Genomic DNA, 14,934 nt, shown 5'->3' with positions numbered 1-14,934 from the left:
CGCGCTCTAGGAGTCACCCCGGCGTCGCCCCGCCATGCTGTGTCCCGCGCGACTGGCGGTGGGCACTGGAGGAGGTCGCGGTGCAGCCGCTCCCCTGTAGTCAGCAAAAAAGTGTTTTTCTAGGGGTGCTGGTAGGCGTGTGGAGCGTCTGAAGAGCGCTTTTTCCGTTGCAGGTTCTCGTGAATGAGAAGTGAATTGCTAAGCCGGGAAAACTCGCCGGGAAAACTCTACTACCTAGTAGAGCGCATAGAAAAAGTGATACTTCTAAACCTAGCATTGCTGTGGCAATATTTTGCACACAGTAGGTCAGGAGCCGCTGTATTCTAGAGCTTGAGTAAAATGGGTAATATCGCCCTCCAGTTGTGCAGCTTGTGACTGGAACCAGCTCGGCTACTGAGAACTGCTGGTAGTGTAACTTAGTGCCACTCCCGGAGCCTTAAAGCTGCTCCTGGTTCTCTCTGCGTTTTTAACACCTTCGTTTGCCTTACCAAACGATGTTTGAGACTTTAATCGTTTATTCCTTACTTACGCAGATCTAAAAGACAGCCAGTCAAATTCAGCTGCATTTCCAAAAAGCCTGTTAAAGTCCTTTATGATGTAAAAACATTTCAGAAAATTGTTGCATTGAGAAGTTGGATATTGCCATATTAAAAAAAAAAAAAAGGCAGGTTTTTAACTTGTTAGAGGCAGTAGCCAGTGAAAAACCCCACTCAGCGTGTGACGTTTTCAACTTCTTGAAGCTGGTCAGAAACTACTGCGGTGTGTGGGGGGGTTAGGGTTTCACTCCAGGTGTCTAAGCCGTCATTAATTACCTTGAAAAGTGCTGAACAGCAGTGAAGCAGTGTTTATGTCTGCAGTTATTATGCTAGCTATGACTGGAGAACTAACTTGGATGTTCTCAAAAAGCTGGTGTGACGTGGCAAGAGAGTTAAGGGAAAGAAGGGATGTTTTAGTTTGAGCTCCATCCTCTCCTGTTCCACTAAATTCAGTCCTCCATGCTTTGTCCTCCTGGGGCTTCTCATCATGTCTTTTAGTTTTCACCTTGATGTTTTGAGGCAGATCTCCAAAGAGTGTTTTGCTACTGTCTCATGGTGTAGCTCATGTCTTGTTAGCATTTTCATAGGAAAGTGAGGAGCCCCCTTCTAAAAACCACAGAAAGAAGGTGGGGGAGAGAATTCCTGGTCTGTCTCACAAGTGGGCTCAGTTTAGCCTGGTGAGAATGCATGCTTGTACTTCAGAGGCGTGGTGCGGCATCACTCTCACCACATGAATTGAAACCAGCTGCTTATGTCTTTCAGCTTCAGCAGTTCTTTTCTATCTATTTGCTCTCAAGTCTGCCTTTCCAGGGAGACGAAGGAAGAGATTCTACAAAAAATGAAATCTGAAATCCATGTGGATCTTTTTTACCTGTTCTTTCCAAACAAGCAATTGTCTCCCTAATGCCTAAGAGTTGTCTCTCTGCCAACTCTCTAAGGATGTAAAATAAATTTTCATAACGCCATTGCTCTTCCACTAGCCACATTTGCTAGCATGTGTGTAAGCTATGCTTAGATGGATCTGGTTACATACTGCATCTACGTACTGTAGATTGTGAAGGTATCCCAAGAAAGGGTTTGATAACATGGCTGAGGAAATGTACTTTGTAGAATGCAACTACCAAACCAGTTTGAGCATTCATTTAAATATGCAAATTTCAAAAATTTCAATAAATGTTTTCCATAACATTAGATAGATGTTTCCCAATATTTAGTCATTACTTTTTTAACACTTTTAAGTGCTTAACCCTTGTATACATTAATTAGTATCACAGGAATTGATATAAATTCAGCCAATAGACGTAGAAGAACTGGACATAATGTATAGCTGTATTCCGTGCTCTCAAAGGCTTAAGTATTGTATTTCATTGCTCTGGCAGAGAAAACACAGCTGTATTTTTTGAATGGCTATGACTTGTAAAATGCTGTTGTAAAAAGCATTTTTACGGCATTTTACTGCAGGGGCTTGGATGAGTTAAGTCTTATACAGGTAGAGGCTGTGATCTGAAAAAAATCTCTCTTCAAAAAAAAGATAGTAAGCTGCATTTCAGTCTCTTGAGTGGGTGGGCGCTTGGTTTGCTCTCCCTGCAGTAAATGTGATGAAGTATCCAGCCTTTTGCATCTGCTGTCTGGGTTACTGCAGCAGTAGTTGTCCTGGGATGCTGTAAATGTGAACTGAATGAAAGAGAAGTCTTTTGACGAGGTCCATCCTCTAAGATGTGTTTCTTACTTGTTTGACAACAGTATTACTAGTGCGTGCAAATCAAGTGCCTTCCATTTTTTGTGTTGTGTTCTGAAAACTGATGAGAGTCATGAGATCCTTGGACTCAATACAAGTATAGATTTCAGTGGTAATTTGTATTTCAATGGCTTCATGAGATAAAGGGAAAAATCTCCATTTTTGTCTTTTTGGGAAAAACATTAGTGTCTAGATGAATGGATGCTCCAGAATGAGCAATGGAAGCATCGCAAACCCATGCTCTAATATAAGTGAACAGGGTTTCCCACAGGCTGTGGGTAGGTCTATGTGCCCATGGGATTGTCCTCCAAGTGCTCTTCAGTCTTTTCCTGCTTGTATTGTGTGGAAACTCTGGATCAGTAGGATGGCCTCATCACTTCAGTAGATGATGACAGCTTTGAGGTCATGCTGTGTAGACAAGACTCACCTGCACTGGTCCACTGTTTTTTCAGCCCAGGAAACTAAATTTAATAGTACAACCACGAACTTGAATCAAGGTAAGGCACAACGTGCTGTCGTGTGCCTTTGCCATCTGCCTGGTGTTGTGGCTCTTCTCTGGTATCACCTCTATGGTATTGTGCTGGTGTGGGAGAAGAATATGGCCCAGCCATGACAGGCGTATGGAGTGGCAGTGGTATACAATGGCTAAGTATGCCCTTATATTTAAATGACACTTGTGCACATTCATTTATCAGACTTTGCAAGAATATAACGTATATACTACTTTAATTGCAGTGGGTTGAAACAGGAGATAATCAAGAAATGTAATGGAATAGTTTATTGAGTTTGGAAACATCATGGATTTAGGAACATTGAGGAAAACCCTGGTTTGTTGTTTCAGTGTCATAAGGGACATTTCTGTCATATGTGCAAGTATAACTGTAGACTCTTTGCTGATGCATTGAGGAAAAACTGAAATAAAAATTTGAAACAGCTTTCACTATGCCTTCAGGGTAATTTTTTTTTTTGTCAGGCCTGTATTTCTTTGTTTTCTATGCTAGAAGAGAAAGATGAGTCTTATTTATATAATATATCTTCTGAAGAGTCAGTGAAATGAGAAAGAGGTTGTGAACGTAATAATGCTTACCTGGCTTTTTAGCATTTTAAATGGTGCCCTGTAAATACCATAAGTACTCTGGAAATCTGTCTGAAAATTTTAATGCTGAATCCTTTGTCTAATTGATACATGAATACAAACATCTGGATTTATGAAAGCAGAAATAGGTTAAAAAGCTTTCTGTTGAAGTGCATCCTCAGAAGAGAAGAATTTTAGAGATCTACCAGAAAATATTTAAGCATCTCAATTTGAAGACTAGATATTTTTATGTTAGTAAGTTATCAATAATTCCTTTGGAAAATAAAAGTTGCTAAAATAGTACCAGTTGCAACAAATTCTAGATGATATTTTGGTAGAATCGTAGGATAGTTTTAGCTGGCAGGGGCCCTTAAAGGCCATCTAGTCCAAACTCACTACCATGTGCAGGGAGCAACCAGGTTGCTTAAGATATCCCTTCCAGAGCCAGGAGTTGAACTACATAATCTTTAGACTTGATCATCCTATTAATAATTTTTTGGTTTATACTAATTTAGGTAGGTCAAAGTGTCTGTATGAAAATAGCAAAGAGTGTATGGTCTCCAGTGAGTGGCTTCAGACCACATTCTTCCTTGTTCATTATTATATTTAAATTACTGTTCAAATTTGCTCCTTTTTTTTTTTCCCCCAGTTTTTGATCTTCTTCCATATTCCAACAAAAGAGTCGTGCCAAACTTCTTGCAACAAGCATTTGGGGATCCTACACTGAATGAAGTGTACCTGCTCTCAACCTTCAAACTGCAGCCAAAGAGCACAGCCACCGTTTTTGGCCTGTATTCATCAGCTGACAACAGCAAGCATTTTGAATTTACAGTAATGGGAAGGATGAGTAAAGGTGAGTTGTTTGGAATATGTATGGTAAAACTAGTGTTGGATCCATAGTTACTGGTGTGTCACAGATGGATGTTGACAAATGTGTGATTAACCTTTGTGCTTGAGTCGTTCCTATTGCATGCTATCACCTTTCACATCCCTTCTTACTCCTGTTCTCATTTCTTTCCTTCTCATTGGTGCTGCTCTCTCCTGGCCAGGGGAAGCTTACTGGACAATAAGCTGGTATCTCCACTTGACTGTGGTACTTGCTCTGAGCAATGCTAAGAAAGAAGGAAAAAAACATGGAGTATGGAGAAAGGAGTCAATTTTGGTTGGGTTTTTTTTTTCCTTTTCTTTTTTTCCTTTTTCCCCTTGGGCCAGTCACTGGTTCTTATTATGCAGGAATTCGAGGGACACACACACATGCTGCCTCATGCATATGAAAAGCAGGTTCTTGTTCTGCTGACCCTGGAGGTTAGATGTGACTATGAAAAGCAAACATTCCCAGCACTTACAGAATCTTTTGGGTGAATTAAAGTGTTTGTTCTCTATTGGAATCCGTTAATCAGGAGTCAGAGTCGAAACTTCAGCCAATTTTTAGAAATAGAGAGCTTTCACTAAACCAGATCTAGGATATACTCTAGTTTTAAGGTTCAGCAAAAAATTGTTGAATTATGTACGTTACTGTTGCTCCACTGACTTCACCACTGCTATGATAATATACTACTGCAAGTGTTGTAATTGGGCAGCTGAGTCCAATATACTGTGAAACTCTACTGAGAAATTTCACTATATGCATAGAGAAATTATTCAATATGCTAAAGAAAAGCACACCTTTGGTTGGCAATTGTAAGGGAAGGAGTTAGGTAAAACATTGGTAGTTTTATCAAAATCCTTCTGAGATCAGAGAATAAGAGCTGTGTGTGGTTTGACAGTGGGTAATACATGGCCACACAGCATTATCAGTAAGTGTCATGCAATTCCTAACACTGACTGACTTATTTGCTGAATAAATGGTAGATAGCACATACTCCCTCTCTCCCACACAATTATGTGTGTAAATGTTGTACATATATATAGGAATGCATACAAATGTGTCTCTAAACATAAGAATTTGAACATACGAAACTCTTCTTTTGATTTTCAAAAATACCTGCATGTTTGGTTATTGATATGCTTTAACACATCTAAGAAGCTTTCTGATGGGAGGTAATGTGGCTTCTTTTGGTTTTGTTTTTGGTATATTGGTTTTTGAGAAGCTTCTCTGACAGGACAAACAGTGGCATATAGAAAGGCAGTGTGAAGCAACTTGTCCTGTCAGTGACTGGTGTTGAGTAGATGTAACATATCTGATGTAAAGGACTGACCAAACAGAGGAAGGCTTTTTGCAGCAAGACTGTTTCATGGATCTCTTTGCCTCCTTAGAGCACCTTGTGCAAAGCATATGGCAGTGTCTTCACTTGTGATTTCTCCAAAAGTGTCAAGGATTCCATATGGCTACTTTGTACAATAAGTTAAAACACATCCAGGAGATTGTTGCGTGAGCTGAAAATATGGAGTGTGGGAGCTGTTTATGATCCTCTCAAGACTGGTCATCATCACTTAAATGATGAGCCAATGTTGGCGTCTCAGCAAAATGCACGGTCCAGTTACCTACAGTTTTGGAAGAATGCGTAAGTGCATTACTTCTGCATGATATTTCCAGTTATGCATCCAGATGTGATCTAAGGAGCTCAAAGCACGCCTTAGTTATCCTTTACAATGTTCTGGTTTTGTTGTTGTATACCTGATAGTAACATCTTTATAATGCCTAAATGTTTTTAAAAGCACAGGTATAAATTACTGAGTAGTGGCTCAACTTGTTTTAGCTAGACCAATGTGCTTTCCAGAGGCAAATAGCCTCTGGAAAATCCATGGATTTCTTATCTTTTTTGAATGATTTCTGTATGGAGAAAACAGCAGTTAATGCATAGAAGTGTTGTAATTTACGAATTCTGTGGAGCAGCTCCTACTTCCTGGTAGAAGTGGTAGTTTAATAGAAAATCTATTTCTTAAGCAGTACAGGTGACACTCTCATGAATGTCTAAAATATTCAAGCAGCAAATGTGTACTGCAGGGGTGTGAATGAGTTAAATCTCATACAGGTGGAGACTGTGATCTAAAAAAAAAAACTCTCTTCAAAAGCCTACTTTGTTTTAACAGATGGATATTTGGCTTTGGCTGAGGAAAAAACAGTTGGTCCTCCTTCCAAGGCTGATTGCTCCTTGTCCTAAAACTGTTCTGGCAGGGTCCATTCTCAGTCCTGCTTCCACCTCCTCTTTCTTTATCTAGGCTGTTGTTGTGTTTGGTCACTCTGAAAGCAGGGCCCAGATCCAAAGATCTTGCCTTTTATATGACCAAGCATGCATAATATTTACATAAATAAAATGCCTGAAATCTACTGTGTCTTGCCTGATCTTTGAGTTTGCCAAGAAATGCTACCTTTTAGCAAGTTACTGGTGACCTCATGCACTTTTGGAAATCTCAGGTCTGGCAGTGTTTTGACATAGACAGTAGTGAAAACAATCTGATATTGATCACAGCTGCTAGTGCTAGTGCTGAAGCTCGAAAAAAAAAAAAAATAGGGTTAGGGTTAGGGTTAGGGTTAGGGTTAGGGTTAGGGTTATGCTAGTGCTGAAGCTCTAGCACTAGCATAGATTTTAAAGATGGGGATGTACCCTGCCCCATTCATGCTGCTGTAAATCTAGGGTTTTTTTAATGATTAAACTGAGCAATTAGAAAAATTGTATGGAGCATGTGCACAGTAACTCAGGTCACGAACAAACAGAGGTATCACAACATCAAAGAAGTTACATTAATAGCGGGGAGATGGGAATATAATTTGTTAAATGAATAGAAATGGAATGGTTTTGGTAAGTAGGTGTTATTAGCTCCGAAGATAGAGCTTTTCCTTCAACTGTATCCACAATTTTTAGTTGACCCAGTGTCAGGCCATTTGTGAGCTTTCACTTGATGCAACAGTAGCAGCCTTCTGTGAACTTCAAACAGATGTTCACAAGAGTCAGCTCTTAACTGTTTAGATACCTGGCAGCTGTGCAGCTTGACTCCTCATGCATGTAACTCTTACCAGCAGGAAATAAGGGATGTGCAGGCTGGTGATCAATGGGATCTTTGAAATGGGGTCTGTCTGATATTTTAGGGTAGTTATATGCTGTCCAGATGCAGTCGGCTCCTTATTTTTGCAGATGTGCAGTCAGAGAGCCAGGGAGAGATTTTGTGGAGAGAACTAGCTAGCTGGTCTAAGAGATTTGGCTTGCAGATCCTAGCTTACTGATCCAATTTCCTTGGGAAAGGATGGTTTTTCAGTTTATGCAGCAAATATTTGTTGTAAGAGTATTTGTTGGTTTGCTGTTGTGGTCTTGCATTACATTATTTTGCACATTAGACATACTATGCATGTAGGAATTTTTGACATATTATGAATGTGTGAAGTACATAAATTTTCATGTCTTCTCCCATATGACCTCAACCAAACCATCCACAGATCTAGGCACATTCCCACATCAAGGACTGGCTATGTCATGTTCTAGGAATAATCCCACTAGTTTGAACTGAAACCTACAAAATGGTAGCTTTTGCATAAAAACCTTCTCAAGATGAGGAACATCACAGGACCTGAAATCCATTGTCTAAGGACCCCTGCATGATATTTTATTTGTTTTTACTATTTGTTACGGAGAAGAACAGGTTATTGGCTTGGGATCATGCTTCCTTTGCTTTCTTTAATTATGCGTTTGGATACACTGTTAGATGGCTTCACTGACTGCTATATGCATCACTGAAACTGATTTTTCTTGTTATACATTTCTGCTACAGATTACTTCCAGGTCTTTAAGATATATACATGCCAAAGTGCTGACTGCAGGCTACCTGCTACACCCCGTAACTTTACCTCTTGTATTTTGGCACATTATGCTCTGTAAAGTGACATTGGTTAAGCTAGTTAGAGAGGCCAGGACAAAGAAATGGAAAACACTGTGCAGGGAGCAATGCTTTACGACTAGAGTGTCATGCAAGAGTCCTGGTAGTGCTGCTCTGGGTTGATGTCCCATTTATTATTACATTATTATTATGTCTGCATATGGGATGCATTTACAAAAGCTGACATTTGGTAAAATACCAGGGCGATTGCGGATTTCCACAGGATTTTCCTTGATCAGCCTTGGATGTCTGTTACCCTCTGACAGTCCTTCTATGTATTTTGTCCTAGTGGTGCTGCGCTATCTGAAGAGTAATGGAAGGCTGAATTCCGTGATCTTTAGCAACATCCAGCTGGCTGATGGGAAGCCCCATGCTGTCATCTTGTGGCTGAGTGGTCTGCAGCAGGGATTGAGCACGATAGAGCTGTATCTGGACTGCCTGCAAGTAGGTGCCATTGAGGACCTGCCAAAACCATTTTCAATGCTGTCTCAGAAGTTGGTGACAGTTGAGTTGCGCATTTTCCAGGAGAAACCACAGGTGAGCACGAAAACCGGGAACAGGCTGAACACTTTGAGGGGTCACCAGCAATCCTCTGGATCGCTGAATTCAGACCTCAGCCCTTGCAGCAGCCAAGCTCTGTACAATAGTGCTTCAGTAATACTTGACTATTAAGTTGTGAAATAAATGTAAATATAACTTCTGTGGAACAGGTGAAATCTTTGCTTACATGAACCCCATAATAATTGTGCTATTTGTTTTAAACACAGGTTTTAGCTTTTTAAGTGAAAACCAAAAAATTAGTGCATCCTTCACTTCCGTATAGGTGTTTTTTGGGGACTGGACTTTTTGCAAGACTTAGCTGGTACAGTAAGGGCAGATCTTCATCAGCTGTTCAGTATGAGCAATGCTTGACTGAGTATGGGGCTTTCCTCTTCGTAATAAACCACAGGGACTAAAAAGACAAAAGAAAGGGCGTACTCTTGGGGTGCCAGAGTGCAGTCCTCATCTGTTTGACTACAACAGCTTTTCTTCTTCTGCCTACCAACCAGGAGTTGGCACAGCTTCCTGTCATCTCCCTATCAGCAGTCCAAGATAAACAGTGACTCCCACAGCATCTTTCATCATCATTAATCCAAAGTATGCAAGGCAGTCTGCCCCCTTTGTGTCATTGCAGGCTTGAAAATAAGCTTTTTTGTATGGAGAATAACTGAGGTGCATTCCTGACATGAATGTATACCTGTTTGAGAGGAGGGGAAAAAAGACTGCTTTGGATTCACTTTAAAAAAATCACGTGCCACAGATATCTAAATATGTGAACTTCCTCGTATGTGAGATCATATGAATTAAACAAAAAAAAATCAAAATAAAATCATAGCTATAGGGAAATCTTCAAAGCAAAGATTAGGGATTTTATACACTTCAGATGATGACGGATGACCCTAGAGTGAACAGTGTAGAAGTCCTGCATGCGTACAAAATGGAATCTCTCTCTTAACAAAAAATAATTTACTTTGTCTGATATTTCCTATTTTTTTTCATTGTTGTACCCCAACTGTGAGCTGTGTTTTTTTTGTGAGCCCAGGATACACTAGATGAGCTGAAGCTGGTAACTGGAGGAACCCTTGCCGAAGTGGGGAACCTGCAGGATTGTTTTCTTCAACAAATTGAGCCTGTACCTCAGTACACTGGTAAGACCTGCAACCAGGAGTTAAAATTGTTCCTTACGATACCGGTGCAAGGAAGCTAATATGATGCATATTAAAAATGTGGAGCTTTATAGTCAAGTAATAAAAATTATTTGACTGAATTATAGACATGATAATTTCTGTCAGTGTTTTAGAAATACCTCAGTTTGAAAACAGTCACTGTTGCTATTGATAAAACAATGAATTGCTGTCCTAGTGAAGAAGTGATTAAAGAGCTTTTTAGCCTAATTTGGAAGGCAAATTTTTGTGATGATGATCTATCTGTGTCAGCTTAATAATATTTTAAGTATTCAAATTGCAGACAATTGCAGACATAAAGTAGTCCTAAATGTGATACATTCATACAGGCTTTATGAAAATAGGTAGATGGATGGCGTAGCAAGACCTGTCCATGTACTTATCCTCATGGCCAGTATTCATCTTTTGTGGAGCACTGGACTGTCCCCAAGAAGGGAGGAGCAAGGTGTAAAGAAGGTCACAGGACACTGAAGAACATGTTTGTGCTACAGCTACAGAACCTATATGTCCATGTGGGAAGAGCCATTGCAAGGCAGCCACTAGTCCTGCCACAAGTTAGCCGAGGCTTTTGTCATCGGCTGGAGTGGACGTGATTTAAAACCAATTCCTTTTCTGCCTGTGCTGAGCATTATACAGGGAGGAAAAGAAGGACCTGAGGCTACTGTAATTCCTGCAGGTCCCCAGGGCCTGCATGCAATCCCCTGTGTTAGGCAAGAGTGCTTCCTGACATCTGGACACAGAAAACTTGAGCTAGACTGCCCCATCTGCAACCCTTTGTAGTTCCTGTCCATCTACCTTTCTGCTGTGGGTGTGAGGGAGAATGATTTCTCGCTGTGTGTGCAATGTGTTAATATGTGACAACCATGGGGAGAAAACTGAGATCAAGGTTTGAAATAGGATCCATGAGAGGTTCTTCTCTCTCACACCCTTTCCTGTCCCCCCTGCCAAACCCATACCCTGCAGCATTGCTGGTTTTGATAAGAATAGAGACAAGATACAAAACTTTTATATGAGAGCATCCTGAGTAAGTCACATGAATGTAGGCATCAGTGGTGTGCAATGACAACAAAATCTGGTTTACCTTTTAGGTATGTAAATCCTCAGTTGCACATACTTCTATTTTCTTGCTTCTTAGCATACGTACACTTAAGTAAAAAAAACCCAGAGTTTTATCCTCAACTTTCTCTTTTTCACTAAATCAACAGGCATTTGAACACAGAAGGGCAGAGTAATTCACTGTTTCCTTCTGCAAAAACTCACAGCTCTCTGAGTGAGGTTCCAGGTTACAGCTGCTTTCTCATTTGTAACGTTTTGCTCATTAATCAATAATGCAAATGGTAGCAATACAGACAGATACTGTCTCTCTGTGGCTGCCTTCACATGGCTTAGCCTCTCAAATTCAGTTGCTTTTATAGTGTTTGAGTGGAATTAGTATTATTAATAATAATAAAAGACAACTCACATGAATACCTTCCAAGTCTACATAACCAAATTCACCAAAGGAAAAGGTTCAGATGTTCCAACAGCAATATTAACTCAGCTGCCTTGCACTTTGTGTGTTCTTCATGATGCCCTTTTATGGGAGCAATATATCAGATAACCACAGTTTTGCCTTCAGCCAGAAAAAGCTGGAATGCAAATGCTTAGCTGTATAGCGGTGTGAGACGTATGTATCTCGGTAAAAATGTGTGCTTTCATATTAATTGGAAAATCCTCGGCAGTACTTTGGACCTGAATAGCTGTACATGGCTTTCACTGTGTGCCTGATTATTGCTCACTGCTTTGGCAGCAGCATTCCCTCCATGTTCTGTCTGTGAGGCTGAGACATCTAAGCAGTGTAGATGAGAATATGATGATCAGATGCAGGTTGAACCCGTGTATTTGGGTCTTCCTGGTTGGATAGGAAAATAGAGTGTAAGATGCACTAGGTTTGGTAGATGAGATTAGTATGCTGCTTGTAATCATCACAAAATCATAAAGGTCAGAAGGGATCTTTGGGGATTGTCTGGTTCATGTAGGGTACCTGAACCTGAGAAAGTGTAAAAAAAAAATAGCTATGTTGCACAAGACCAAAGATTCTTTTAACCTGTCTGTTGTTAGAGACAGTATGTCGATATAGGTCCAAGGGCAAGAGTGTAAGGGAGTGGAGTTTTTGTGTGGTTTTCTCTGCATACTCCCCTGTTCTCCAGCAGTTCACTTTATTCACAGTTCTCAACTCAGAGATGAAGTCTCTGTGTTTTGTACTGAATATATGTTTTCTTCCGTGTATCTGTCCTGTCAGTTTTGAATGCACAGTCAAGATTGTCTCCTGGCAAGAAAGTTATCACGTTTGAGGAGATACCCCCTCCTGTTTACTTCGAACCTGCCTCTTCCTAATTCCACATGCAACTTGTATGTACAGCTTCTTTGGTGGAGGATTATAGACTGACAGGAAACTGTTCTCTTGTCAGCCATCATCCATACTTTAATCATGGCTGGATCTCTGGCCAAGTAACCACAGTCCTCCAGAGTTCAAGAAGCTGGACAGTGCTCTCAGGCACATGATGTGATTCTTGGGGTTGTCTCATGGAGGGCCAGGAGTTTGACCCGATGATCCTTATGGGTCCCTTCCAACTCAGAATGTTCTATGATGCTACGAATATCGTTCTCTTTCAATGACGCTTCAGGATTCTGACTTTGCCAGATGGGGGCAAGTGTGTTTCTTGAGCCAGTATTGGTCCCGAGAGAGCTAGAAGAAATATCTTTGAGACATTTCATGGTGGCCTGCAGTTACATGTCTGTGAATTTGCCCTGCTTGGGCCAAGTAGCAGTGCAGTGAAACTAGTTGCCTGCTCTAAATCCAAGGTCCTGTACTTGAACAGGTTGTCCAAAGAAGCTGTTGATGCCCCATTAGGAAGTGTTGAAGGCCAGGCTAGATGGGGCTTTGAGCAGTCTGGTCAAGTGAAACATGTTCCTGACATGGCCAGGGAATTGGACTACATGATCTTTAAAGGTCTTTTCCAAACCAAACCATTTTATGATTCTGTAGTACGAAGTCCTGGCAAGAGAAAGACAGGGTGGCTCCCTGACATGACTTCAGTCTTACAGAGAATGAGCATGTCAAGGGACTTCAGTTCACTGTTGGACAGTAATACTTCAGAGCTGTCTCTGAACTTAATTATTACCATGAAAGCTATTCTGTTACTCATATTGTTGCTGACTCAGAGTATGGAGCTAGGGACTAGCTGAACTGGGGAGTTGCCTTAGTGACTGGAGTGTGGCTGAGAGAGACTACATGGTAGGACCCGTTATCTGTACAGCTTGAGGCTGGTATCTTAACTTGCTTCCTCCTGGGAAAAGCCAGCCTGCAAGATATTTTGGGCTGACAGCTCCTTTAAAGGCGTCTCTGAATTCTTATCCCTGAACACTGGTCATTCTGCTGCAAGTAGGGCCTACTGCTGGAATTGGTTTTAAGTGGAAGAGAAAAAAATCCAACCAGGAATAGCTGTCTAGATTTGCAAATAGGACATGTAGTTCATGACAGTATAACCTGTTTAGTCCACCTTAACATTCAGCAGTCTGCAAAACTTAACTGCAGAATAGATCTGATTTTGACTGAGGTGCTAGCCAACATAAAGCATCCGAAATCTTGAGAATTTTTTGCAAATCTCAATCAATAATGCCTAAACCAGTCTTTGTTTAAAAAAGAACTAACAAGTAAAACAAGAACAGGTGTGTGCCAGGTTCCACTATGGAATTCTGAAATTCCTATGTCCTGCCACTATCCTCCAAATAAAAATAAGGCAAGGTTGGGACTAGAACAGAGGCAGGTTCTCGAATAGGTGATTCCTGACTCTTTAAACTTGTTCAGTGTTTTGATGAGAAAATCTGGAGAGTTGGACAGTTCCCAGTAGAATGTTTGGAAACAGCTAGACATGCTTTGAAGTACAAAACAATGAGGTAAACATTAAGAGAAGCATTTTTCATATAAGCTTTCAGTACTCACAAAAATAACATGTGAATAAACGTCCCTGAAGCTATTGGGCATAATATCAAAATATCCTGCCTGCCTAGAGTGTGAAGGAGCATATATTTATAAAGTTTGTTTTTAAATACAGACTTAGAGAAGTAAACAAATATCTGCTTGAGAGAGGTACGAACTCAGAAGTAATTAACAAATAGAAGGAATTACAAGCTATTGTGCTAAACTTGCTCTCTGCTTCTCCTCTGTCATCGGCTCAAAATCACTATTTCATTTAATAGGTAAGAATCTCTCGTGAAGATCTTGGATTGACTCTGGTCCTTCTCTTATGGCTCATTACAGATGTAACTGTTGGTCTGTCTTAGAGGTCTTTTCGTTACTTAGTATTGAGAAATGGTTTTGGTGTGCATTCATAGAATCACAGAATATTCTGAGTTGGAAGGGACCCACAAGGATCACTGAGTCCATTTCCTGGTCCTGCACAGGACCATCCCCAAGAGTCACACCATGTGCCTGAGAGCATTGTCCAAACGCTTCTTGAACTCAGTCAGGCTAGATACTGTGACCACTTCCCTGGGGAGCCTGTTCCAGTATCCAAACACCCTTTGGGTGAAGAACCTTTTTCTAATATCCAACCTACACCTCCCCTGACACAACTTCAGGCCATTCCCTCAGATTCTGACACTGATCACCACAGAGAAGAGATCAGTGTCTGTCTCTCCACTTCCCCTCAGGAGGAAGTTGTAGACTGCAGTGAGGTCTCCCCTCAGTCTCCTCTTCTCCAGGCTGAACAGACCAAGTGACTGCAGTCACTGCTCACACAGCTTCCCCTCCAGACCCTTCACCATCCTTGCGACCCTCTTCTGGATAGTGTGTTGAGTTTTGTGAGTCCATACAAACTCTGCACCCACCAGGAGCAAATGCAGCCATGAAACTTGTGTACCTTGTGATGAGCTGCCTTTCATAAGAAAAGCCGAATGACTGTTGTAGTTACTAAAAGCACTATTTTTCAGTGCAGGTGCTGTTGGTGGGTGGTCAGAGCTTTCCACTGAACTTGCTCAGAAATCTGGGTAACTCCACTTCAAAAA

General features: G+C 40.9%; 1 protein-coding gene and 1 long non-coding RNA gene across 6 annotated transcripts in view; one reads left to right on the top strand and one right to left on the bottom strand.

Moving 5' to 3' along the window:
- Nucleotides 1-14,934, top strand: part of THBS4 (thrombospondin 4) — a 39,204-nt gene that overhangs the window by 261 nt on the left and 24,009 nt on the right. For 2 of the 5 annotated variants that reach the window (XM_032675798.1, XM_032675797.1), the window contains exons 2-4: nucleotides 3,999-4,202; nucleotides 8,451-8,698; nucleotides 9,744-9,849. In XM_032675798.1, coding sequence (XP_032531689.1) covers nucleotides 3,999-4,202; nucleotides 8,451-8,698; nucleotides 9,744-9,849 — 558 coding nt within the window. Of the gene's footprint in view, nucleotides 1-3,998; nucleotides 4,203-8,450; nucleotides 8,699-9,743; nucleotides 9,850-14,186; nucleotides 14,201-14,934 lie in introns of those variants that run through there. The other 3 variants (XM_032675800.1, XM_032675799.1, XM_032675801.1) reach the window with 2 other exon arrangements.
- Nucleotides 8,186-14,934, bottom strand: part of LOC116780602 — a 32,094-nt gene continuing 25,345 nt past the window's right edge. The window contains exon 3 of the long non-coding RNA XR_004354531.1: nucleotides 8,186-9,398. This is a non-coding gene — a long non-coding RNA (uncharacterized LOC116780602). The remainder of the gene's footprint in view (nucleotides 9,399-14,934) is intronic.

Source organism: Chiroxiphia lanceolata, chromosome Z (assembly GCF_009829145.1).
Source record: "Chiroxiphia lanceolata isolate bChiLan1 chromosome Z, bChiLan1.pri, whole genome shotgun sequence".
NCBI classification, from domain to species: Eukaryota; Metazoa; Chordata; class Aves; order Passeriformes; family Pipridae; genus Chiroxiphia; species Chiroxiphia lanceolata.
This window is presented reverse-complemented; position numbering and strand designations above follow the sequence as displayed.